The sequence below is a fragment of the Balaenoptera acutorostrata genome, chromosome 6, assembly GCF_949987535.1.
Source record: "Balaenoptera acutorostrata chromosome 6, mBalAcu1.1, whole genome shotgun sequence".
Taxonomy (NCBI): domain Eukaryota; kingdom Metazoa; phylum Chordata; class Mammalia; order Artiodactyla; family Balaenopteridae; genus Balaenoptera; species Balaenoptera acutorostrata.
In genome coordinates, this window is record NC_080069.1 from 41,176,367 (window position 1) to 41,202,496 (window position 26,130).

General features: G+C 38.2%; 1 protein-coding gene across 11 annotated transcripts in view; it reads right to left on the reverse strand.

Moving 5' to 3' along the window:
• Positions 1-26,130, reverse strand: part of NTRK2 (neurotrophic receptor tyrosine kinase 2) — a 372,551-nt gene that overhangs the window by 316,506 nt on the left and 29,915 nt on the right. For all 11 annotated transcript variants that reach the window (XM_057547996.1, XM_007176941.2, XM_007176940.3 and 8 more), the window contains exons 3-7: positions 24,205-24,279; positions 24,019-24,090; positions 19,549-19,617; positions 16,642-16,796; positions 154-290 (exon numbers count right to left, since the gene is read on the reverse strand). In XM_057547996.1, the coding sequence (XP_057403979.1) occupies positions 154-290; positions 16,642-16,796; positions 19,549-19,617; positions 24,019-24,090; positions 24,205-24,279 (508 nt within the window). The remainder of the gene's footprint in view (positions 1-153; positions 291-16,641; positions 16,797-19,548; positions 19,618-24,018; positions 24,091-24,204; positions 24,280-26,130) is intronic.

Below are 26,130 nucleotides of genomic sequence, written 5' to 3' on the forward strand. Positions count from 1 at the left end.
AGAATAGTTAGAAAGTAAATGCACAGCAAAAACTCATTGTAAATCTCTCTATGTGGCCCTATAAAATATTAAATGATTTTCACTAGGTTAATACAATCTCAAGTTCTGAGACACTCTCATCTCTATGAACGCACAGTCAAACACAAGCCTTACCATGTGCTTGGAAACCAGATTACCAACATCCCAGTATAAATTCGGAACTGGATCGCCTGCAACACTACAAGTTAATGTGATAGACTTTCCCTCCTCCACAGTGAGGTTAGGTGCAGCCAAATTTGCTGATGGCAAACCTGTGCAGCAAGGAAAGTAAAGGAAGACATATACAGATAGTTAGATGCATTATCAAAATAACAGCAACAAGTTGAAAACTCTTTCTGCTTCAAACTCAATAATTAATTACTTTCTGAGACTGATTTATGTTGATCTGAAAAAGTGCCAGATTGATGAGCTTTACAGATTTGATGTGAACTAAAAGATATGTGATGAGATCTGAAAATAAATCTTGCACATTTCTTAAAAATATCATTGCAGAGTAACCTTTTATTTTTAAAAACCCCACTAGTTTATAGAGCTATGTCTTCTAGCTCTTGTTCTGTTTTACAGTTATCAATCCAGTTGTTTGCACATAAATAGTCATTTTATCTGTAGATCATCTTACTTTTCCCTGATTCCTCTCTTCCATTTTTTATAGTCAAGGACAAAAGGGTGGGAGGCATCTACAATTTTTGCATAAATCCATTTTTTGCATTAAACAACTCATAAATCTAACTCACTACCAGAACTAGATTTTGAAAGAGACAAACTATGATTTTGAAATATAGGTTTAAAAATCAGACCTACATTTTCAAAGAGTCCAACTGTGGAAGTCTGTTTCAAAGCATTTTTCAAAGACATGAAGCTTGAACCATAACAGCATTAGAATGTTTCAAAGCTATATAAATCATAGTTAAATATTATAGGTAAAATTGGTCACCCTATATATGATATGATGAAAAAAGTTATATGGATCGTTATTCCAATGAAAAGTTCTTTTTTGGAAAAACCCTGAGAAAGTATTTGTTATTGGATGAAATTCTGATGCTTATAAACATTTCTTAATATTTCAGGACAGCATCATTTTTATACTTTGATATTTCAAAAGCCAGCTCCTCTTTATTAATGCTATCACTTCATTAAACTATTACACCATTTGGATGTTTATACTGCTTTTACTCATAGTATTTTTAACATGAAGGTGGGTCTCAGAATACATCATGTCCTGCCAGTCAAGCAAGCCCCTCCCTTGGTATCAGAAACTCTGCTTAAGACTATATTCACCCCAACAGCTGTGTTCCATGGAACTATGACCCTCAGGAAGAACCCAGAGGTCAGAAAAGGCAATTCATCTTCAACGGCCATTAAACTGCAATTAATCTGCCCACCTAGTAGTATCTGACCCGTCATCTTCACCATACTATGCATAAATCCTTCTCTTACAATGCAGTCCTTACTGACAAAGCCATTATTATTTATTACTGAAACTACACTATAGCAAGACTTATACAGTATATGTCTCATGGTATTCCCACCATTGATAGAGGACTTCCCAACAAGATCTGGCTTTCAGTGGCTGGTGTGACTTCTTCAGAACCCTTCCTTCCTGCCAGCATCCAATAGAGAGCAATGTTATATATTTCACAGGGTTTCAAACAGCCCCCTAATACTCTGAGTTAGACAAGGCAATGAAGTGTATACAAATGATCAAGAGGCAGTGCAGTTAACCGGAATGAACACTGGGTCAGGAGTTAGGAACCCTAGAGCCTAAATCTGGCACGTACCATGTGACCTTGGGTGAGTCATTTCTCCTCTCTCAATGTGTTTTCTTCTCTGTAAAATTACACTGTTCAATTAGAAGATCTAGCTCTAAAATTTTCTAACTATAATATCTGATAACAACTTCCATGACAATTAAGCTTCCCAATGTAAGAAGCATGTCATGGCAAGATATAAGAAATGGATTTATTTTTTTTAAAAATCTCCTTGAAGCCAGTGGTATGATCTAGGTGACTTTTTCAAAATATGCATTTTTTTAATCAAAATACATAGTCACATAGTTTAAAAAGTCTATAATTCTACAAAACTTGTTATATAAAACACTCAAACTACCTCTAAGATCAGGAACAAGAGAATGATGCACACTCTCACCACTTTTATTCAACATAGTATTGGAAGTCCTAGCCACAGCAATCAGACAAGGAAAATAAATAAAATATATCTAAATTGAAAAAGAAGAAGTAGAACTGTCACTGTTTGAAGATGCATGATACTATATGTAGAAAATCCTAAAGATAACACCAAAAAACTACTAGAGCTCATCAATGAATCTGATAAAGTTGCAGGATACAAAATTAATATACAGAAATCTGTTGCATTTCTATACATTAACAATGAACTATCAGAAAAAGAAATTAAGAAAAAATTCCATTTACAATTGCATCAAAATAATAAAATACCTAAAAATAAATCTAACTAAGGAGGTAAAAAACCTGTACTTGGAAAACCATAAGACACTGGTGAAAGAAATTGAAGGCACCACCAACAGATGGAAAGATATATGGTGCTCATGAATTTGAAGAATTAATATTGCTAAAATGACCATACTACCCAAGGTAATCTACAGATTCAGTGCAATCCCTATCAAAATACAAATGGTTTTTTCACAGAACTAGAACATATAATTCTAAAATCTGTATGGAAATACAAAGGACCCCAAATAGCCAAAACAATCTTGAGAAAGAAGAACAAAGCTGGAGGTATCATGGCGCCTGATTTCAAACTATATTACAAAGTTACAGTAATCAAAAGAGTATGGTACTGGCACCAAAACAGACACATAGATCAATGGAACTGAATAGAGAGCCCAGGAATGAATCCACACTTATATGAGCAGTTAACCTACTACAAAGGAGGCAAGAATATATAATGCAGTAAGGACAGCCACTTCAAAAAATGGTATTCAGAGAACTGGACAGCTACATGCAAAAGAATCAAAGCTGGACTACTTCCTCATACCATGAACAAAAATAAGTTCAAAATGGATTAAATACTTAAGTGTAGGACCTGAAACCATAAAACTTCCAGAAGGAAGCATAGGCAGTATATTCTTTGACATTGGTCTTAGTAATGGTTTTTTGGATATGTCTCCTCAGAAAAGTGGGGGAAAAGCAAAAATAAACAAATGTAACTCCAACCAACTTAAAAAACTTTTGCACAGCGAAGGAAACTATCAACAAAATGAAAAGGCTGCCTACTGATCGGGATAAATATTTGCAAACTATATGTCTGATAAGGAGTTGATATGCAAAATATACAAAGAACTCATTCAACTCCACATTAAAAAAAAAAAAAGAATCAATTAAAAAATGGGCAGAGGATCTAAATAAACATTTTTCCAAAGAAGACATACAGATAGCCAGCAGGCACATGAAAAGTGGCTCAACATCACTAACCATCAGGGTGCAAACCAAAACACCCTGAGATATCACCTCACACCTTTCAAAATGGCTATTATCAAAAAGACAACAAATGACAAGTGTTGGCAAGGATGTGGAGAAAAGGGAACCCTCATGCACTGGTGGTGGGAATGTAAATTGGTGCAGTCATTATGGAAAACAGTATGGAGATTCCTCAAAAACTTAAAAATAGAACTACATATGATCCAGCAACTCCACTCCTGGGTATTTATCCAAAGAAAACAAAAACACTAATCAGAAAAAATACCTGCACTCCCATGTTCATTTCAGCCTTATTTACAATAGCCAAGATATGGAAGCAACCTAAGTTCCCATCAGTGGATGAATGGATAAAGAAGATGTGGTGTATATATTCAGTGGAATATTAGCCATAAAGAGAAAAACAAATACAGTATGCTAACACATATATATGGAATCTAAGGGGGAAAAAAAAGGCCATGAAGAACCTAGTGGCAAGACAGGAATAAAGACACAGACCTACTAGAGAATGGACTTGAGGATATGGGGAGGGGGAGGGGTGAGATGTGACAGGGTGAGAGAGTGTCATGGACATATATACACTACCAAATGTAAAATAGATAGCTAGTGGGAAGCAGCCTCATAGCACAGGGAGATCAGCTCGGTGCTTTGTGACCAACTAGAGGGGTGGTATGGGGAGGGTGGGAGGGAGGGAGATGCAAGAGGGAAGAGATATGGGAACATATGTATATGTATAACTGATTCACTTTGTTATAAAGCAGAAACTAACACACCATTGTAAAGCAATTATACTTCAATAAAGATGTTTAAAAAAAAAAAAAAAAGAATGAAATCTTGCCATTTGAAACAACATGGATGGACCTAGAGAGTATTATGCTAAATGAAATAAGCAGACAGAGAAAGACAAATACCATATAATTTCACTTATAGGTGGAATCTAAAAACCAAAACAAATTAACAAACATAACAAAACAGAAACAGAGTTACAGGTACAGAGATCAATCAGGTAGTTGCCAGAGGGGAGAGGGGTGGGGGGAGGAAAGAAATGAGTGAGGGAGATTACGAGATACAAACTTACAGTTGCAAAATACACACAGGTATTAAATGTACAGTGGGGAATATAGTCAATAACTATGTAATATCTTTGTATGGTGACATATCATAACTAGGCTTAGCATGGTGATCATTTTGAAATGTACAGAATACTGAATCACTATGTTGTTTGTGTACCTGAAACTGAGTGTTGTAGGTCAGTTATACTTCAAAAACAAACAAACAAACAAGCAAACTCATAGAAAAAGAGATCAGATTTGTTGCTACCAGAGGTTGGGGGGGTGGAAGGAGAGGAAGTTAGATGAAGGTAGTCAAAAGGTTCAGACTTCCAGTTATAAGTAAATATTAGAGATATAATGTACAACACAGGAAAACTTTTTTCCATTTCTTTAATTTTGTATCGATATGAGATGATGGATATTCACTAAACCTATTGTGATAATTTCATGACGTATGTAAGTCAAATCATTATGCTATACACCTTAAACTTATACAGTACTGTATGTCAGTTATATATCAATAAAACTGAGAAAATATAAAAACAACTACAAACCCAGGGAAAAAAAAGAAAGAAAAATATTCAAACTACTATGGGAAAAATAGTACCCATCTGGCACTATTTCCTATTCCCAGAAGCACTCATTTCACCTCTTTTAACTTCTTTGGGTATTGATCTCTATATCACTAAATATCATGCTTATATTACTACTTCTTGTTTTTTCTGTTTTAACATTATCTACTGACCTCTCACCCTGGAAGGTGAGAACTAGGCTCATGTTCACACAGAAAGCCAGCTCTCCCCACATGCCCATGCCACACTCACACTATACTGCCTTCATATCTTACCATCTGCTATGAAGTTTTGTTGTCTAAATGTACAATAAAGTTTACTATAAATACATAAACTCTACAGACAGCTGAACCATTGTGTGTAATAGTTATCATACTTTATCAAATTTAAGACAGCTTTAATTATAGGACACAACACTGTGATATGTACCACTACGAAAGGGAAAAAAAATGATGCCAATTCAACTATGATGTAATGCTTTCTCTCACCACTTAGCTCTCCTATTATTTGGAGGCTGGACCTTCTGGGTGGCCTATCGTTTTCAATCTTTTCTCTCCCATTTTCCATCTTTTTGTCTATTTGCTCTATTTCTGTCATACTTTTAGTTTTTCCAAGGCTTTTTGTTGTTGTTCCTGAATGGTCTTCTATTTTTTTAACACCATGTGTTTGTTTCATGGATGCAATATCTCTGCTGATCTCTAATATCTATGAAATATTAATTATAATTTCTTGTGAATTTTTCTTCTGTCTATATCAACTTTGTTTCTGCAATTTTTTTTCTTTCTCTCTGTTTTGTGTTTGTCTTTCATATTATAAGCTTTTCTCAAACAGTTGGTGATCCTTTGCTGTTCTTTAATCTTTTTTTTTTAAATGTAGATTTTATTTTATTTATTTATTTATGTGGTTGCACTGGGTCTTAGTTGCAGCAGGGGGGCTCCTTAGTTGGGGGTCGCTGGCTCCTTAGTTGTGGCATGTGAACTCTTAGTTGTGGCATGCCTGTGGGATCTAGTTCCCTGACCAGGGATCGAACCCAGGCTCCCTGCATTGGGAGTGCAGAGTGTTAACCACTCCGCCACCAGGGAAGTCCCTGTTCTTTCATCTTTAAGAGTGGAGTAATAGAAGCATTGCACATTTATTAACTGTCAGCATCACTAGGGCAGTATTACTGGCCTCTGTAATGGGTACCGCCTGGTGTCAGTATCATTAAATCCTTTTGGGGGTGGGATTGATGAAATTATTCAGATAATTCTCTTCCAGTGTACTGTTTGGAAGAGGAAGAAGGCTGGAAACACAGGTTTTCCTGGCTATCAGAACGCAGAACGTTCCTATGAAACTTTCTGTAAGACGAAATGACATAAAGTAAAGAAGTAATTACCTCAGGACACCTCCTTCTAACAGATGCACAGAATAAATCAAGATAAAGCACAGATTCTCACAGACACAGTCAAAGCTATGGCGGCGTGATGATGAGATGCCGAGTGTAGTTCCCAGGAAGGAGCTTAGTGGTGCCCCCTCACTGCTTGGGATGTGGGCTGCCTCTAAACAGCTCCACGTAAAACAAACGCTGAACGCTATTTTTGCTTTTCACCTTTTTTAGGAGAAGCAAAAATCCTCTTCCGATTTCTTTCAGAAAAGCAAAGTGGTGTAAAGAAAACTTCCAAAAATTGGAGGATACCTGTGTCAAAACTCAGTTGTATGTAAATCCATCATTCTCTCTATGGCTCTCACAGCCTCAACTCTACCTGGAATTCCTCTTGGCCTTTGTTTTATTCTCTTTAGAGAACAAACTTCCAGTTTTTACACCTGAGATGTATGGAACAAAAATCTTTCAACCACTCTCCTGTGTTCGGTGTTACCTGTTCTCTTACTTCCTGAGCCTTGCAGTAGTTCTGCAATATACACCAAGCTTTCCCCTTGGCTTTCCCCATTGCCAACTTGGTAACCAGCATTCTCAGCCTTTAAGTCAGTCACGACTCATCCATCTACTTTCCAATTGCAACTACAGAAACACAAAGCTTTGTTGACTCCTCTCCCATTCTCTTGTATTTATAGATTTATCTGGCTGAATCTGGAGAAACCATGGAGCCAGGGCTTGCCATGGTGCTTGCTCTGGAGGTATGAGCTCCCCCACCAGCAGACTCTACCAATGGAGCTTGGTGACACCCTTCCTGTCACCTCGAATATAAACCGATGGTGTAAACTTCCACCTTTTGTAAATGTATCTAAAAGTGTGGAAATTCTAAGCAGAAAGGAAGTTAAAATAAAGAGAGACTCAGCAGAGAATGCTATGCTATAATCTTAATCTCCCCTGTAAAATCTAATGTAGTTTATTTTTTCCTTCAAGCCTAAGTTTACATGATTAACATTTCTAAAAATGTCTGCTTAATTATAGTACTAGCAATAACATTTATGGGGCATTCACTGAACCAGAAACTCTTGTCTAGTACTTTACATTTTTGTTTTATTTAATTTAATCCTTACAACCAAGCTTGAAGTATTTATCCTCATTTAATTAATAAAGAATGTGAGGGCTTCCCTGGTGGCACAGTGGTTGAGAGTCTGCCTGCCAATGCAGGGGACACGGGTTCGAGCCCTGGTCTGGGAAGATCCCACATGCCGCGGAGCAACTGGGCCCGTGAGCCACAACTACTGAGCCTGAGCGTCTAGAGCCTGTGCTCCGCAACAAGAGAGGCCGCGATAATGAGAGGCCCGCACACCGCAATGAAGAGTGGCCCCCGCTTGCCGCAACTGGAGAAAGTCCTCGCACAGAAACGAAGACCTAACACAGCCAAAAATTTAAAAATTTAAAAAAAAATAATGTGAGTTTTGGAAAAGTCAAATACATCTTCCAAAGTTGCCCAACTACCTAGGAACTGAACTCAAAGATCAAAATGTTCACCACTACAATATACTACCTTCCCAGACTGTAATATCCATTTTGGCACAGACTATAAATACCAATACATATCCATAATCTAGGAATTTGGTTCATTAAAAAAAATAATTACGTGTCTATCTGTGAAAGAAGAGTGAGTCTCCTTTATTTATAGAGAAATTGTAAATTGTATCACCCTGTCATAGCAGTTTCCAAAGGAATCTGTGCAAAATTGGCCAAGTCTAGATCTTTTAAATGTAAAGTCTTCCACAAATGAGTAAGCATCTGACTCATGTTAATTCTACAGCATTAATAGGCTGGCCAAAGATTCAATAATGGAAAAAACAATCTGTACTTGAAATACCACTTGAGGTTTAATTAGCACAATAAAAATGAATTGGGGAGCATGAATAGCCAAGGCAGGATAAACCATTTGCCAGGCACTACTTCCTGGCTTAATAAGATTTGAAATGAGCACAAGTACAGAGCAAAGCTCAGCAATGTCTCCAAGAGCTTCTAGCACTATGGTAATGGGATCCTGACTTAAGTATCAGGGCTGTCTTCCTTTACACGCTGGGAAACCTCGTTGGAGATCAGAGAAGACAAGCTGCCTGGACAGACAGACACCTCTGAGGCATGGAAGAGCCCAGTAAAGGACGCAGCTGATCAGTGTATGGGTTAAGGCCCTAGGCAGACAGATGTGGGTTAAAGCCAACCCCTACTCATTAGTTGTTTACTCATGATGCTTGGTAAGCTTTCATTTCTTCAACTGGAAATAAGGATACTAACGACATCTACTTTCTAGAGCTTTTAGGATGCCTAATAAGATAATATGGAAAATATTTCAGATGAGGTCTAGTGCATATTAAGTCCTTAATAAACATTAGCTATTAATGTTATTACCAATATCAATATGGATATTTAGCTTTAAATATATTTTACATCTGAATTTATACATGTGTATATCCAATATTCTGTCAAATTACTTCAAGCAAAAATAACAAAGCCATAACACAATATCACAAAGAAATGGTATGTACTCAAACAACCTTGAAGACCATAAGATCAATGGAAGTTAAATGGTTCTTTTCGAGCAGGAATTCTTAGAGCTTTTAACATAGTAATGTGCACAGTGAACGTCCAGAATTACAGAATTTTCTATATTTTTTTCTTTAACCTTGGGTTTTTTTTCCTACACAGAGCATCTCAAGGAATTAGAGTTGCACAGAACATAGAGTGGGGACAGTTTGGTGGACTAGATGATTGCTCAGGCTCCTGTGAGGTGTAAGAATAATAGTTGTACAAGCAAAAACCCAACAAATAGTCCAACACCCATTGTCTAAACCCTTGCTACTCAAAGTGTGGTCTATGGAACAAGAGGTTTGTTGGAATGTGGAGACTCAGGCCCCAACCCAGACCTGCTGGAAAAGAAGCAATATTTTTAACAAGATCTGCTGGTGATTCATATGCACATTAAAGTTTGGGAAGCCCTGGTCTAAAGAAAGTCAGCCTTTTCACTGAATGGTTGATGATTTTCTGCTGAGGTCTACTGGCTGGTATGTCCTTTCCAACCATATCCAGGTCAACAGCCACTGACACTGGTCCATCCACTGGTGCACACTTCTTGAAAGTTGACCATATTGACTAGGCCCTTTGATCACTAATTCAAAGTATGCACCTTCTCCCTTCTTAGTAATTGAGGAAAACTAACCTCTAAACTTTTTGAAATATTAACTTGGCTTTGCAATAAATGAGATGGGTCAAGTTTGGGTTTTATTTTTCAATATCCATCTGTAGGCCTGAGTTGTGCTCTTTTTCACCTCATTTTAGTAAGCCTGAGCTCTGTTCATTTCTTATTGGATCATCACTCCATGGGTATAAAAATATTCAAGTAAATTATGATTTTTGTCAGCTCTCTGTCTTCTCTCCACTCACTTTCTATCTTCTTGGCATATCTTCCCATTTTTGTGTCCCCTAAACATATATATTTCACAACCAGGAATGAAGCCAGAATGAGCCTGACCTATTTAGAAGTGGCTGCTTTACACCTGGTTGCAAAAATGACAGAAAATTAGCAAAGTGACTTTCCCAGCTCAAATGGGAAACTGTGCTTCTAGGCTTGTGTGAGCCGTGTCATGACAGTGACAGCAACCACAAAACTTCTAAACACAAAAATCTGAATAGCAGCTGACAGGTTAGAAAAACGGCTTTATTTGCCTTTCTAAAAAGATAAAGAAAAGCACTGGTCCACTGTGTGGCTTGCTGTGTTTTAGTGGGTAAAACCTGATCTCTAATAAAAGAAAGCAAAGCAGTAAACTAGACTTTGTATATGCTTTTCAGGAAAAAAAAATCAATCCAGCTAAGATGCTAGGAAAACAATGTTTTTTACCAATCTAATTTATCCTTGGAGTATTAATACAGCATTTCATTTTAATCTTCCGTGAATGTTAACAAAATAGAACTGCTATCCTATTTTCCTGGTTTAAAACAAAAGAAGGAGTATGCACAAATATGCTAAACAGACATGCATACTACAAATTATAGTGGAAACCAAAAGTAAATCTTAAAAATAAATCATTAAAATCAGTTTACTTCAAGGAAACAGGCCTCTCCTCCTGGGCACCTGTGAACCGACCTTTCCCAACATAAATAATATTTTGTCGACGTGTTGTAAGGAGGCTCTACACTAAAAGTTTGAAGGTTGGAAAAGTGGAAAATTGAAATTGTCATTATAAATAAAGAAACCAAAGGCAAAGCTGATTTCAATCCATGGGACCATTAAGGGTGTTTTATATAGTAACTACATTCAACCCTCAACTGAATTGCCATCTTATATTCACTGTGGGGCTAGCATGTTCTACGGTAGCTAGTTACCAGTAAAATGGGTTGAGGGATTGTTTTGATTTGACCCAAAAGAATACTGCCTTTTAAATATATTTGTTGTCTGCTTAGAACAGAGCATATCATCCACTATTAACACTTCCTGAAGAAACTCTCTTCCAGAGATTTAAATCATAATTATAGTACAAAAAAATTAAAGTATAAAGTACACTGTTCTTTAATATGCCATCCAGCCAGGGGAAAAGATTGAAAGGTTTGTACTGCAAACCTAACTACTGAAGATCAACCAAATGTACAGGAATTGAGTACAAGAATTTAGAATATACAATGTTATAAATAATGTCATTGAAAAACACTAAAAGAAGTAGCAGGGGGGCGCAGTTGTTGAGAGTCTGCCTGCCAATGCAGGGGACACGGGTTCGAGCCCTGGTCTGGGAAGATCCCACATGCCGCGGAGCAACTACGCCCGTGAGCCACAACTACTGAGCCTGCGTGTCTGGAGCCTGTGCTCCGCAACAAGAGAGGCCGCGATAGTGAGAGGCCCGCGCACCGCGATGAAGAGTGGCCCCCGCTTGCCGCAACTGGAGAAAGCCCTCGCACAGAAACGAAGACCCAACACAGCCAAAAATAAAATAAATAAATAAATAAATAAATAAATAAATAATAAAATTATAAAAAAAAAAAAAAAGAAGTAGCAGGAACACTTTTATCTGGAGTGATAAATCAGCACAGTCTGGAAAAATAACCATTCTTCACTAACACTTGTGTAATTCAGTTTCTGTCTTCAGAACCACTGCTCATAGCACCCCTTTTTTTTCGGATTAATGTGGAAATTTTACATGAATATGTTTTGTTGCCTGGTAATTAATAAAGTTTTTCTAAGGTTAAAAAGGACCTGGTGGAGAAACAGACCACAACATGTTTCACAGCATGAATAAATTTACAGTAATTCACAGCAGGAGGGGCTGTTAGAAAAATATTGTGAGACATTTTGACTGTGCTGTTAATGGGATCAGGAATGGCACGGTTAAACTTCCCAGCCCTGCCTACCATGCTCGCTCAATCGCTAAGGGCAGAGGAAAAAGAAGAAAGGAGATTCTTTCAAAATGCAATGATGACAGGCATTTCAAAGGAAACTACAAAGTGCTAAAATATGGAATAATTTGGCTAGAATAATATAAATGTTTCAGTTATTTTTACTTAACTGAAATATCTGCACCATTATATCAAAAATCTGTTTCAATCTGATCACTAATATAATGTGGATCATGCATTAATTAATTGATCAATTCAGCAAACATTAATCAAGTGACTGTTATGTTCAAGGGATACATCAGGCACCAAGGAGGAGATATTTTTGCTTATAAAATGTAGAGAATTTGTTCATCATATAATGCTTACATGATGAAATACTAAAAGGGGAATTTTTTAAAGAAAGCCCACCTTATAAAGGAATGAAATCCCAATAGCTCTTTTTTATGGAAATTAAAATATTACCAGTTGCAAACCAAATGCAATGGCCGTAGTTACTGGCAAATTGTTGGGTTTACAGTGATGAAATACACAAGACCATACGCTTATGAGTTACTTTTAGAGTTAGCTAACAAGTTTCATCAAAAAAAAAAAAAAAAGGTGGAAATACGATGAACTCCGTGAATCTTTGACTTAAACACAACAGGTATATTTTAAAAGTTTGCTGAGGGTGAGACCTAAAAGAAAGGCCAACTGACCACGAATCCATGTTTTAAACAAGACATCTAACTTGAAGACTTGGGGATATTATCCAACTTCTCCAACATGGAATTTCAGAGACAGAATTTAAATTCAACAATGTGGCATAATTTACTGCTCAATCTGCCTAACTTCTCTTAAAGAACCAAAGTTGGGAAACCATCAAGAGGAAAATTAATACCTGACTAAGCCCCAAACTGAAGGCTCTCTCTCTCATCTCAAATCTCTAGAAATTAGGTTCATTTTTTTAAAAAATCTAGAACCACGTTGGAAAATCAGAAGGTATAACTGTTGGTGGGTAAGAACAATGAGAAACTCCTGGACAAGAGAAAGTGGGGAAATTAAATGAAGGAAAAACAGCACAGTTCCCAACAGACACACGAGTATGTGCCACACAAAACAGGGAAGCTGCTGGGCTGACCTGAGACTAGGGGTGGACGGCAGGGCAGGGTGGGGCCTCCCCTCCACTAAGCCACAAGGTCACTGGTTAAGAAAACAAGTAGAAGCACAGAGGAATAAACTTTCCACATCCTACCTTTGTCCTCCCACCTCAGGCACAGCATCCAACAACTGCTGCAGCTGCCCCCAAGTAGAAGCAATGAGTGCAGGAAGTTTACAGGAGAAAGTCAGTCATGCTAGGTACCCTAGAGATATGGTGAACCCCAGTATGGAAGAGCGTGTTTCAGTCATTAAAAAAAAAAGTCACTAGAGATTTCAGAAATTAAAAATCAATTCGCAGAAGGGAGAATTCAGTAGCTGGAGAAATAGCTGAAGGGCAAAGTAGTGAGTAAACAATTCTCCCATTATGCAGCACAAAAGGACAAGCAGATGGAAAGTATTACAGAAAGGGTGAGAGGTATGGAGAGAGGAGCCAGAAGTGTAAATAACCATCTAAATAAATTAGAAAATTCTTCCAGAACTGAAGATGTGAACACTCATATTGAAAAGGTACACTGCATGTCAAACAAAACAAAATTTTAAGCGTGCACACATGCCTAGTTACAGTGTAGTAAAATTTAAGAATAACATGGATAAGAAGAAAATCCTAAAAGCTTCTAGAGAAAAAGAAAAGCATAGGTTACCTATCAAGAAATAAGCATCAGACTGGCCTCAGGCTTCTCATCAGCAACAATGAACACACGGAGAACGTGGTATAATATCTGCAAAATTCTAAGAGGAAGTTATCTGGAGTCTAGAATTTTACACTCAGCCAATTCCAATGAGAAGAAAAAATACAGGCTGATTTTCCACTGGGCAAGAATGTGAATTTTATTTTTTTAATTTCTCTGAAAGAAATATTAGAAGATATACTCCAGCAAAAAGAAAAACCACTCCAAGAGGAAGTAGTGGAATACAAAAATCAACAGTATACAAAGGAACAGTAAATGCTCAAAAACATCAAGTAACAGTCTAAAAATAAAATCTCATTACTTGAATTAGCTCTATGTGTATTAAATAAATTTAATTAATTAATTTTAAAAAGTAAATAAATAAAAAATAAAAATAAAATCTCAGATGATAACAATCAGAGAAGGGAGGAGAAAGTAAAGGGAAGTAAAAGTATCTTTTCTCATCTTTTTGGGGGTTCTTTCTAGATACTTACAGAAAATATGTTTAAATATGTGTGGTAAATATTTTGGCACTGTATATTTACAAACAGAGAAACATAATTTATAATTTTCGAACAATTAAGAAAAAATAAAACAAAGAACACTGTCAGTGGAAGAAAAGGAAGGAAAAGGAAAAACCTTGTAGAAAAATAGACAAAAGGTATAAATAGGCAATTCAATGAAGAATAATCACAATGTCTAATAAACATAGAAGATACCCAATAGCAACCAGGAAAATGCAAACTAAAAAGCAATGACATACCATTTTTTAGAGATACAAAAAATAAGAAGTTTGCTAATATCAAGGTATACTTTGCTGGGGTGGCTATAAATTGGTACAACCACTTTTTAATGTGCAAACCATATTAACCAAAAATTCTGCTTCCCGCTATGTACTCTAGAAAAACCTTTGCATCTGTATGTATGTACAAAGATCATGTATAAGGAGGCTGGTTGAAACACTTTTGTACTAAAATGGGAAATGCCCATCAATATGGAAGATTTAACATAATCAAGATATATTCTACCATGAATAACACACAATGATTAAAAAGATATGATAGATCGATGGCTTCTGACCTGAAATGGTCACAAACAAGTAAAGATAAGCTTTATGTGTAAATGTAGGAAATTATTTTTGCAACAAAATATATCAATAGTATATGTGCAATTATAAATAAGTAAAAAACACTGGGAAAGAAAATAAAAATTAGCAGAGAAAGAACAAGACAGTTTAAGAACACAAAAAAATAAGTCTATCAGTTCACCTTTTCTAATGTTGCTTTCTGAAAAGCATTGTTGACCCTGAAATTGTGAATGTTACCATAAATGTAATCATTCAATCCTAATCAATCAAACACATGTCCTCTGACAGTGGATTCAAAGCCTCACTCTCATACACACAATTCATTGACTAATTCGTAGGGAACAAATTTTAAAACACTGAAAATTGACAAACTGGTCAGGAAAAATTAGAACCAGTTCACTCCGACCCCTCCCCTGCTCCAGTCACAGCGGTCTATCAACAGCACATTAGGTGGGTACATTACAGGAATGCTGTCAAGACAATATGGCCAAAAATTAAAATTAAAAAAAGAGAATTGGTTTCAGGCAAGGGCAAAGCAGACGTCTATTAAGAGGCCTTTTGTGAAATCAGAGCAGGAGTCAGATGCTTTCTCTTTTTTCCTCTCAGTGGTTGCTGAAACAATGTGACCACACAGCCATGGGGATCTGGGAGCTGGCCAAGCAGCCAGGTGACTCAACATTGAGTTTCTTGTCCCTCTGGGCAATTTCTCTCAGCGGTACAAACTTATACCAGAACAGAGAACAGTTATCCTCTTATCAATCAGGGAAAGATAGATATTAAAAAAATTTTTTTTAATATTGGCTAATAATGAAAGTCGAGGGAAGCTGACAAGGGAACAAAGCTTAATTCCCCCATTATGAAACCAAAGGGCTCTTGTTCCAACAAAAATCTGTGGGAAGAGTAACTGCTGTCTTCTAAGACCCTGCAGGGGAAGAAGCAAACGCTTATCATTCCTTTATTACACTCTCATTAAAAATGAGCAGCAGCTATATTTTCCTTAAATAAAAATTGACTCCAAACAACAGGATCCTCTGAAAACAAAGACCTGGAAGTTTATGGTTAATATACAGATTCCTCTCGGACAAGAGCCTGGTGCTGTGTGGCTTTCTGCTGTGTCACCAGCCATTAGGCCAGAAGATCACATTTAATTGTTAACTGATTAACCGGTTGACTGATTAAAATTTCAACTGAGGAATAATATGCATATGTGGGTACTGCAGAGGCATGTCCCAAGAGCCCGTAGCAGTGAAATCCTAACCAGAACACTTGGATTTTCCCTTCTTGTAAACACACTGACATTCACAGAGCTGTAATTTTATCATATAGTGCCCTTTTAAATTCTGGAGATTGTAAACCCAGACATGGGGGAAAGCAAGTCAAAGGGCAGATCTGTGGTTTCCCAGCAAGATACACTGACATCCGGCAACAAGACAAGTGTAAGGGAATGTTCTGGATTGAACTGCATGTTCTTGTGCTGCCAGGACACTTTATCCCCCTGAGATCCTTCCTCTGCATGGTCTAGGTGCCAACCAAGTATATATGTGGCCAGTGAAGTACCACACTCTCAGCCGATACTTTTTGTATGGATAGATGGATAGATGAACAAATGAACAAAGAAACAAAGGAATAAACAGTGTATTTTTTTCTCTGTGCACTTTAAAGTCATCCATTCAGCATTAATATTCTACTGGCAAAGAACACCCAGCAAAGTTGCTCCCAGCTGATTTCTCTGCACTGCACACGAAAGTGGCCCAACTCAGTGGAGACATCAACAGCATACACATAAAATCCAGGTAGTGGTAACCTTCCCAGACTCTCTACCACACCAAGGCAATTAGAATAATTAATAGCAAGTAGAACTTATTGATTTAAAAGTAAATTACCACAATGGGGTATCTGCAGGTTTGCCAGGGAAATATTCTTGCTGTTTTCATCGAGGCAGTACAAGTCCTGAGTTTCTGGACCGGGTTTAGTCTCCTGTAGAGTCTTGATCCACATAATGTCACAGGAGCATGTAAATGGGTTGCCCACCAGGATCCTACATGGAACAAAAATGAAATCCAATCAGCCTTCTCTTTTTCAGTTTTAGCTACAGAAGTGTTTATGAAGCACTAACAGCATTATGAATTTCTTCTAGCCGGCAATCTTTGGAAGTCACACGCATCTTTATAGCATAACAGTACTTATTATTCATTCATTTACCTGATACTTACTGATCTTCTGCTATGTGCAAACACCCCTGTAGAGGCTAAAGGATGCAAAGTGATGTGAGACCTTTCGGACCCATAGGGAAACAAGGTAGGAACAGAATTAACTCTAATATAGGATAGAAAAAGATGTCTCATAAGATGGGGGAAAATAAGATACCGTAACAAATTTATCACAGATGTTATTACAGTTATGAAGAAGATCTTAAGTGAAGAAGCCAACGTTAAGTTTTCAGGAACACTAACATACTTATTTCTAACCAGGCTAGAGTTTCAGGTGTTATCACTTAATAAGTTCGAACTTCAGCAATTTCATCTGAATTGAAAACGAGACTGTGAATACAAGGCTAAGACTAAAGTGTGAGAGCCTGGAGGGTGCACTCCCAGCTTTCCGAATGACACAACCACAGTTCAGTTTGACTGATGCAAGAAAGCTGGAGTGAATGTGAGAGACAGAACGTGGAAGGGAGCTCTTAGACCTCCTTCACACACACACACACACACACACACACACACACACGTGTGCGCGCGCGCACGCGCACACACACGTCAAGCTCAGGGTTTCTGAGAGCAAGTGCAACCGAGCTCCAGACTGAGCTACTTAGCCCATTGTGGGAGGGTCTGCAAAGAGAAAGTCACTATTCAGCCATGCTGCCTGGACTCCTGTGGCCTGTGATTGGTCAAGGAGGAAGTAGTCAAGAGGAAAATAAAAACCACAAGAAAAAAACAAAATCTTTAAATGCTTATTTATAATACTCAGTGGCCTATTTAAGATGACTTCCATTTATGGCAATGAGCCTTTAAATGAGGCCACTTAAAATCATTACATAGGCTCTGCCTGGCATTAACCACAATACTTAAGATTTCCGTGAGGACAGGACCTGGGCTTTGCAACATCATTTACTCCTGTGGTTTTCTGGTTGGGTTCTAAGAATCTCAGGGAATCCCTGGAGACTTTTCCAGGAGTTTCCTTGGAGAAAATGTGGTCCTGGCAGACTCGTTTAATTTGTGTCTGCTGGATCGCCTCCAAATATCCCTCCAACACCAAAATAAGAGTTGAGACTGCTAGGTATGGAATATAATGCAGATGATATCCACAATGTTTAAACCCCAACTAATCCAAGAGGTTTCCTGGTGTTCTGAGTCCATGAAAAACTAAGAAATCTTTTTTAAAAGCAGGTATGACTGAATCCACAGAAGGGATAAAGAAGAGAAGGGATCTTGAGCTACAAAGACAGCAACATTCATCCGACCACACGGCACAGGCAGACAGCTGGCTTCTTCCTCTCACACACTGTACAAACTCCTTTTGCAGCGATTGTTAGAGCATGTTATACTTAATTTGTTCAGGCTTCTACCACTCCCCCTGGATAGCAGAGTCCTGGAGTACAGATACCGTTCTCCTTATATCCCTATGGCCTAGTGCCATGTTAGTTTGATTTGCAACAGGTACACAATTAACATTTGTTGAATGAATTAATTAAATATGCTGCAGGGACGGTTTTGAGACATGTGAATTTGAAATCAGAACTCTAATTTTTATCCCATCAAGAAAATTCTCTGCAGTGATGCTCAAAATTTTTACACTGAGTAGCCTACTTTATTGCACATAAATTCCTTAAGTTTTTTATGCCTATCCCTGTGTTAGAAAGCCAGTGCTTCAACTCCCTGAATTAAGTCTCTCCCAAAAGAATTGCCACCGTGTAACTCTCATGACTACCTACTAACTTGTTATCGCTCTACTGGTGGCATCTTCTAATCTGCACGATTTCCTTGTGAATAGGGGTGGACCCTACAACTCAGGCAACAGATAGTTTAAGCAAAAAGCTATTGCCTGGTATTCAAAGGCCTTGCCCGTCTGGGCCCGCCTCTGACACACAGAGCCTGTGCTTTAAGGTTCTTTGGGTACCTGACCCATAGGAATGTCAACAGCTTATATTTGCTTCACGGTGATAACACAAGAATTAAGCACACTTGGAAATGCTGGCTATTAGTAATCGATACATTGCAATATCCTCCCTATCATTTTTCAGCAAAGGGGATTTGGGGATAAGGATAAATCCTGAATGCAGTGGCAGACCTAGAAGGAAATCTCACAAGGATGGTTGGGTAGGGAGAGGACTGCCTCTTCTCGAATGTTCACTAAGGGAGCGCAGGCACTGTCGTCGGGGTATAAACTGAGGAGTTTTGCCCATTGCTGTTTGCTCCTTGAATGGGTTTGCTTTCCATTAGGGCCTGGACAGAACAAGGACCAAACAGATGCTATGAGACATGTTGCCGTCTTTTTCACACAAAACCCTCATCTTTCTCTCATTTTCCCTCCTTTAGAAAACAAGTCTTTTGTGTAAAAACAACATTTAAACTCACTATAAATGATATATTACTACTGAGATTTTTTTTTCTTTACTGCTGAATCATGTTTTCATGGAGGAATAAAAGAACAAGTGGCCAAAAATTAAGAAATCATTTTTCATGAATTTTGATATAAAAATAGACCTGCAGCATCACTTATTTTAAAAAATACTTAATTACATTTTCTTTTGAAACTTTTTTCCCCAAATGCCATACAAAATCATTACTTACAGCTCAGACAAGTCAAGGTGACGAAAATGTTTCCTAGACAATACCGTCAGTTTATTTCTGGTAAAATTGCTGAAAGGAATCAAAAACATTAAATGTGAATTACAAGTGTACATTTCAGGAATAAAGTATTCAAATAGAGTTTTTTTCAAAATATAATTTTATTTGATCATGGTTCATGCCGTACTTAAGATCCAGTAATCTCTTTCTTTCACCTAGAGTAATAACTTAGTTTTCCCTGCCTCTCCTATAATTCTTGCTTGAGAGTGGGGTTGAGGGAGCATAATTTTCGTAATGGTTATTTTGAATCTCTTTTTTACTCAAAATTTTCTTTTTCATATTCAGAGCCAAGTTATATACCTCTTAGAGATATCTGATCTTCTGAACAATTAATAGGGAGATTAAATTAAACTAAATTAAATTTAAACCATAAACTCACTAGGGGAAAAGATACTTTAAAACTAAAAAGCATCATGAATACTTTGAAATTACACGACACACAAAACTCTGAATATTAACTGAATTTAACACATCCTAATAGGAAAGATAACAACTACTGATTGATAAACTCTGCTGAGATTGCTTATATATGACTTCCAAATAACTAGATAAATTCACGATCAAAATATCAGATAAAAATATGTCAGATTTTATCTGGAAATATTCTAGCAACGTATCATTTTAAGGTGTGAACCAACCAGACAATGAAAAAATGTCCTATTTGTGACTGAAAAATAATAATGAATTTACCGATGTGTTCCAAATATGTAGGTTTATTCAAGGGAATGGGAGTTTCAGTTTCCAGTGATCAGTGCCATGAGACCTTGAGCTGGGAAATTCAGACCCTTAATCCTGGCAGCTGACTCGCTCTGTGAATTTGTTTACTGGTCGAATTTATTTAAAGAGTGTGCAATGCTTGGTCCTCTAGACATGTGTTTCATGAGTCACATGAATGTAAAACAAACATCAAATTTTACAAAACAGCTGAGCCCTCAACAGTTTGCCATGAGCCTTTCAGTATCTGATTCCCGTTCAGGAAGGTGAGCACCGGTCTGAGAGTCAGGTAAATACGGGAAATCTGCGGCGACAGCAATTCTGGCCTCACTGAGGCTAGTCTATTGCGTCTGTCTCACAAAATCATGGGCTGAAGTCTGCTGGTCTGTCTGGCCAGTCTCTTTCACAGAGGGGTTAAAGACCAGGAGGAGCTAATACATGAACTAAGACTAGTCAGCTGATGGATGAAGAAAATGCCACTTTAGCATCTCATAATTCAAGAAGGCACACGGCCACTCCCAGCTTCATTCTATATTGAGATTTCCTCTCATCCAAACCCCCATCTACAGGAGGGTGCCCTCTTCCTTCTATGCTGGCATCTTCTCTGCTCACACTGAGTGTAAAGTGCTCACCCACATGAAAAAATAATCCAGCGGGAAGTTGTAAAATGTGCCCACATAAATCTTTTCTTTTGGAACGTGAACTAAGAATGGGTTTCACTGCAGTATAATACACTGACAAGTCACTCTGCCTGTCTTCACCAGAACCTATGAGGCACAAATGTTTTCATCTCCATCAGAAATCTCCATCCTTCTGAAGGAAAAACAAAAAACAAAAACAGAAACAAAAACCCTATTCTTCCTCCCAAGAAGAAAGAGGAGCGAGGAGGCAAAGAAAGAGGACACACTCATTGTCAAGGTTCCCGGTCGGCTAGCAAGGCCGGCACCGGGGCAGCTGCCCTGTCAGGCTGCTAGCAGCACAGCCCAGAGCAGGGTTACGCGCCAAAGAACAAGATGAGTTTTATGAACCATACTTATTATTGGGTCCAAAAGCCAAAAGGGAGGAGGAGGGAAGGAAAAAAAAATCAACAATCCTCTTACTGTTTGATTATAGAACTTTTGCAAAGGAGCTAATTAGCACCTCTGCAAAGTCCCTGGAAAACACAAATACTGGCTTTTCTCACAGTTTCTGGGTTCTCAGGGGCCGGGTAGGAATTAAAGGCACCAAGAAATAAACTCATGGACCAGTCCTAGGGGCTCTGGACAGTCAGCATGCGATGCTAAATATGCACAGGTTAGGGGAGGAATGATGAAAGTGACAGACAGGATCCAGTCTGAATTCCCCTAAAACCCAAAGTGAAATAGATGCTCTCGTGCACATTTTTATTTTATTGGAGAAACTCAGAGAGATAATCAGTATATCCCAAGGGTAGCAAGAAACAGCCTCTCATACACATTTCTTTATCAGCTCCCTTGCAGCCGTGGTGCTGATGTTCAACTAAGGATGCCGTTTGCTACGTGCGGAAATCAGGGAGAACACGCCAGCGCCTTCAGTCATAAGCAGAAGTTGAGACCCAGGTCTGGAAAGGCAGACAACTGACTTAATTTCCTCCCCCTTGCCATTCCCTAGAGCCAACTGCTTAATTTAATTTCTATTTTGGCGATTAGGAGCCTCTTTCATCACGTGAATATCTGAAGCTTACTGACATTGTAACTTCTTTCTAACGGTCTGAATATTAGCCTGACTTCGTACTGCCTTACATTTGACAATGGTTACAAATATCAGTAATTTTTGCAGTTTGATCAGTAACTGGGCTTCCCAACTGTTGGCTTTTAAAGAAGCGGTATAAGATACGTCCATCTCCTTGGTTTCGTATTTTCAAATGACACCTCTTTGGGAGACTGGGACTAATATTTGGCTTTATGTAAGTATGTGCAGCACACAGAATACCATTAAAATTATTCTACCGTAAATCAGCCTGAAAAAAATACAAAAGGTGGCTTTGGTTTTCATATAAATAGCTTGGAACAAGGAAAGTAGGGAAAATATAAGAGGTATAGTAAAGTCATAAAAAGGTTTATTTCTAAAACAATTAACCATAGCCCACTATACAGATCACTACGTTAGGGGAAGTGATGTAGTAAAACAACCAGTAAAACGTGGTCATTGAGTAATTCAGGTCTGCAGTCAGCAGTAATGAAAATACCAGAACGTAACCACTGAGGTCATTAATTATACTTAAGTGATTGCATTAGAGCATTTTGCCTTTTTCTTGTGTCCAACTTCTCTCTTGTTTATGCTAGCAAGGCCTACGCAAGACATCAGAATTTGTGCAGGCAAACCAACTACGGAGATGTTGCCAAAAAGCCTCTACATGAAATGTGTTAATAAAGTTCCTTGGAGTTTTGTCACCTTTTTGCCAAAAGTTTTGTATCTTAATTCTACTGACTTTATTTTTAAATTGACTTCCTCATTAATGCCACCTATGAAATATGAAGTCATTGTACTGGCTTGATGAAATTAAGGTTTTTCATAAGATCAACAAATCTCCATAGAGTGTCCAGGCAATCTGCTTGAAGAGAACGATTTCTTTTACAAACTGGCCTGGAAGTCAGTCAGGGAACAGTTCTCCCCAAGAAAAAGAAAGAGGACAAATGTTACAAGAAGGGCTGATTCTCTCATTATATGGAAAACACATTTTATTTTCTGTCCTCTTACTAAAAGAACATAGCCAGGAGTGAGCCCTGAGTCTGCAACTTTCCATCTGTGGATCTGAGTCTGATTTTATGCTTATGAAATGGGAATCAAGAAGATCCCCCCTACCAACTGTCAGAAAAATCAAGTGAGATCAACCAGGTGAGAGTTCTGTATGTAGATCGTAGTCTATGAAACACATAAGGTATTGTTGCAGAGAATCTGCAAAGCACAAAAGGGCCAATGAATGCAGGCAACCTTCCTCCCGCAGAAGTTCCTACTGAAAACTTGGGGTGGGGGGCGCCCATCAGAGCTTAAGGGTGATCGTCTGTTTCATGAAGAAACGTCTCAGGAAGGCCACACCTTATTGACCAAGTGCCATCATCTAAGAAGATTTAGCAGCAAACAACCTAAGAGCTCCCACTGTCCATATTTCCATTTGACTTCAGTTGATATCACCCTGACTTCGGTGGAAGCATTTGCTATTGTTACAATTGTCTGAACCTCTGGCATGTTCCATGATTGAGTTTTCTCCACTTCTATCAATCATGACACATAGCTTTTGGAAAAAGAAGGTTCAAAAGAGGATCTATTGGGGGAGGAAGAGCATTAGCAATTTTTAGTTCCCTAAAAAGGCCAAGGCCAAGTCAGTTTCTTTCAATTCCACTAGTTTGATGTCTTCCAGGGAACATGTCATGATTCCAAGAAAAAGAATCGAGGACGCTGTACCAGGACATAGTTTTCACATCAGACTCCTTGCTGTTGGCCTATTGCTCTGTCCAAGATGGAAATGGCCCAGAAATTCATGAAAGGGAATAAGCAGGCTGTTCTAAGTACCCTTCTAAAGCTATTCAGAAATCAAAGCTAATGCTTCTAAGCTATTGTCAAAGCTATACTAACTTTTTAAAAGGAGGTTTAGAGCTGGAAAAGAAGGAAAAATAAACAGAGGGGGAAAATATTGAATAAGTTGGGTCCTGGGAAGCAAAAAAATCAACCTTTACTTACATGTGCTGTAAGTTGCTGTTTTTCAGAAATGCTTTATGAGCTACAAATTTTAATCCGGAATCCACAATGGTCCTAAGAAAACACATAATTGCATGTATGTTAGAGCTAACAGACGACTGTCCCTCTGACGATAACAGAGCATAAGAAAAAGTTCTGAGATAAGGTATGCAAGTCCTGAGTACTCACAGGTTTTTCAGTCCCACATAAGCTTCAATATCATCTTCGTTGATGATTTCTAATCTTTTCTGATTTGCAATGTAACTGCAAAAAAAGCAGAGAGTGCAAACTAGTAACTCAGAATGCAGGCAGTCCATAAAAAAATGGGTAACTTCCATCCAACCTCACCAGGCTGCTCAAGGCAATCCCTCCCCACCCACCTAGCCCCACCATTTATTTTAAATACAGCAAGGGGAGCAAAACCAAATGAGACTGAGGAGAAACCATGGTTGAGCAGGTTTCATTGTCAATGACAGGATCACCAGGTTTCATTTTTTTCTTAAACTTTTATTACTCTTTCAACTAACAAGTTCAGTTTGCCTCTCCACTCAAGGTATCCCGTGTATAGAGGTGAAAATAACTTGGAAATGCATCCACTACCTCTCAAAAGCATTTCACCCTTATGGTGACAGCCACAGGGAAGCTGGCATCACCACACAGAGGACAACTCACATCTTTCCTCACATTCCAAGAGGAGCAGTCACTCCCTCCTTTTACCTCCTGAAACACTGAAGAAGATTCCCCTCCCCCTTTCTCTCTCTCTCCCCCTCCCTTCCTTCCAACTCTCTCTTTCCTGGCCCAGGATCCCCTAGTTCTGCTTTTGTTAGTAATAAAACCAATTTTTCCTTTCAGGAACCACATTTCACAAACCCCACATTGCCCTAGTGCACTCTCTATAGAAATCTCCTCTTCCCCATCCACCAAACCCCCAAATACAGGAGTAAACTAGTAACTCTGGCTGCATGGAGAGTTCTATCCCCTGGACCATGATGACTGGCTTAGAAATGTGCCTGTGACCTCAACTAGGCTAATGAGAAGCTTCCCTAAAATTAAAAGATGAATGCCATGACAGAGTCTCCCTCTTTCTCTGGGATTATAGCTGAAATATTACATAGGCCTGGGGCTTCTATGAGAAATATTTCTGGCACAAGGAAAGAGACTGTCCAAGTATGAAGTCAGCACACAGGAGGAAAGAGAGCTAAGAGATATAAAGAGAGACAGAACCCTGAAAATGTTACTTCAGCTTTTGGATCCAATCATCTCTGAGGTTAGCTGTCACTAACAGAAGTTTGATCTGAATTTCTGTCACTTGCAACCAATAAAATCCCTGGTAACACAAACACAAAGCTATCAAACATACTACCGTGGAATTTCCCTGTGCTACAGTTATCTGAGTACCTGTCTATTCACTTTTCTTGATCATGACCTCTTTTTGAAGACAGTTGGATCCTGCTTTATAATTCTTAACATGAACCACAGCATCTAGCAAAGAACCTTGCACAATGTAGGTCTTCAAGGATTATGGATGGATGGATGGATGGATGGATGGATGGATGGGCAACACTTGGAGTTCCAAAGGCACTCCGGGAAGTTGTATTAGGATGGATTTTCCCCTTTTTTTTCAAAAAATTTAAGATACATAACATTCTAATTAAGACACTGAAAACAAATATGTAGTTCTACTGTTAACAACAAGAATTAAAATGAAAAAAAATAGTAACCAATGAGGGAGGAGATACAGCATCTACAGATTCCTTCTACCCAATCCAAAAGAAGGAAAAAAAATAGATGTCAAAATACATGGTAAGTATTGGGGCACCCATTTTTAGAAAATAAATTTTAGAAATAAAGCAAAATAAGTAAATGCTCTGAGGGAACAAAACCACACCAAAGATAAATAATTTTAAAAGGACCCACATAAACATTGCCCCTGTTGCATAAAAAAAACAACATCCAAGATAGAAGGGCATCTTCTGCTCAGAGATCTTGGTTCTCCCTGATATCCGGGGCCTGGAACTTAATAGATGTGCAGGAAGGATTCGTTCCCTTCTTTCCTTCTACCCCACACAGAAGGAAACATTTTAAGACTCCAACCTAATGAGCCAACAACAATTT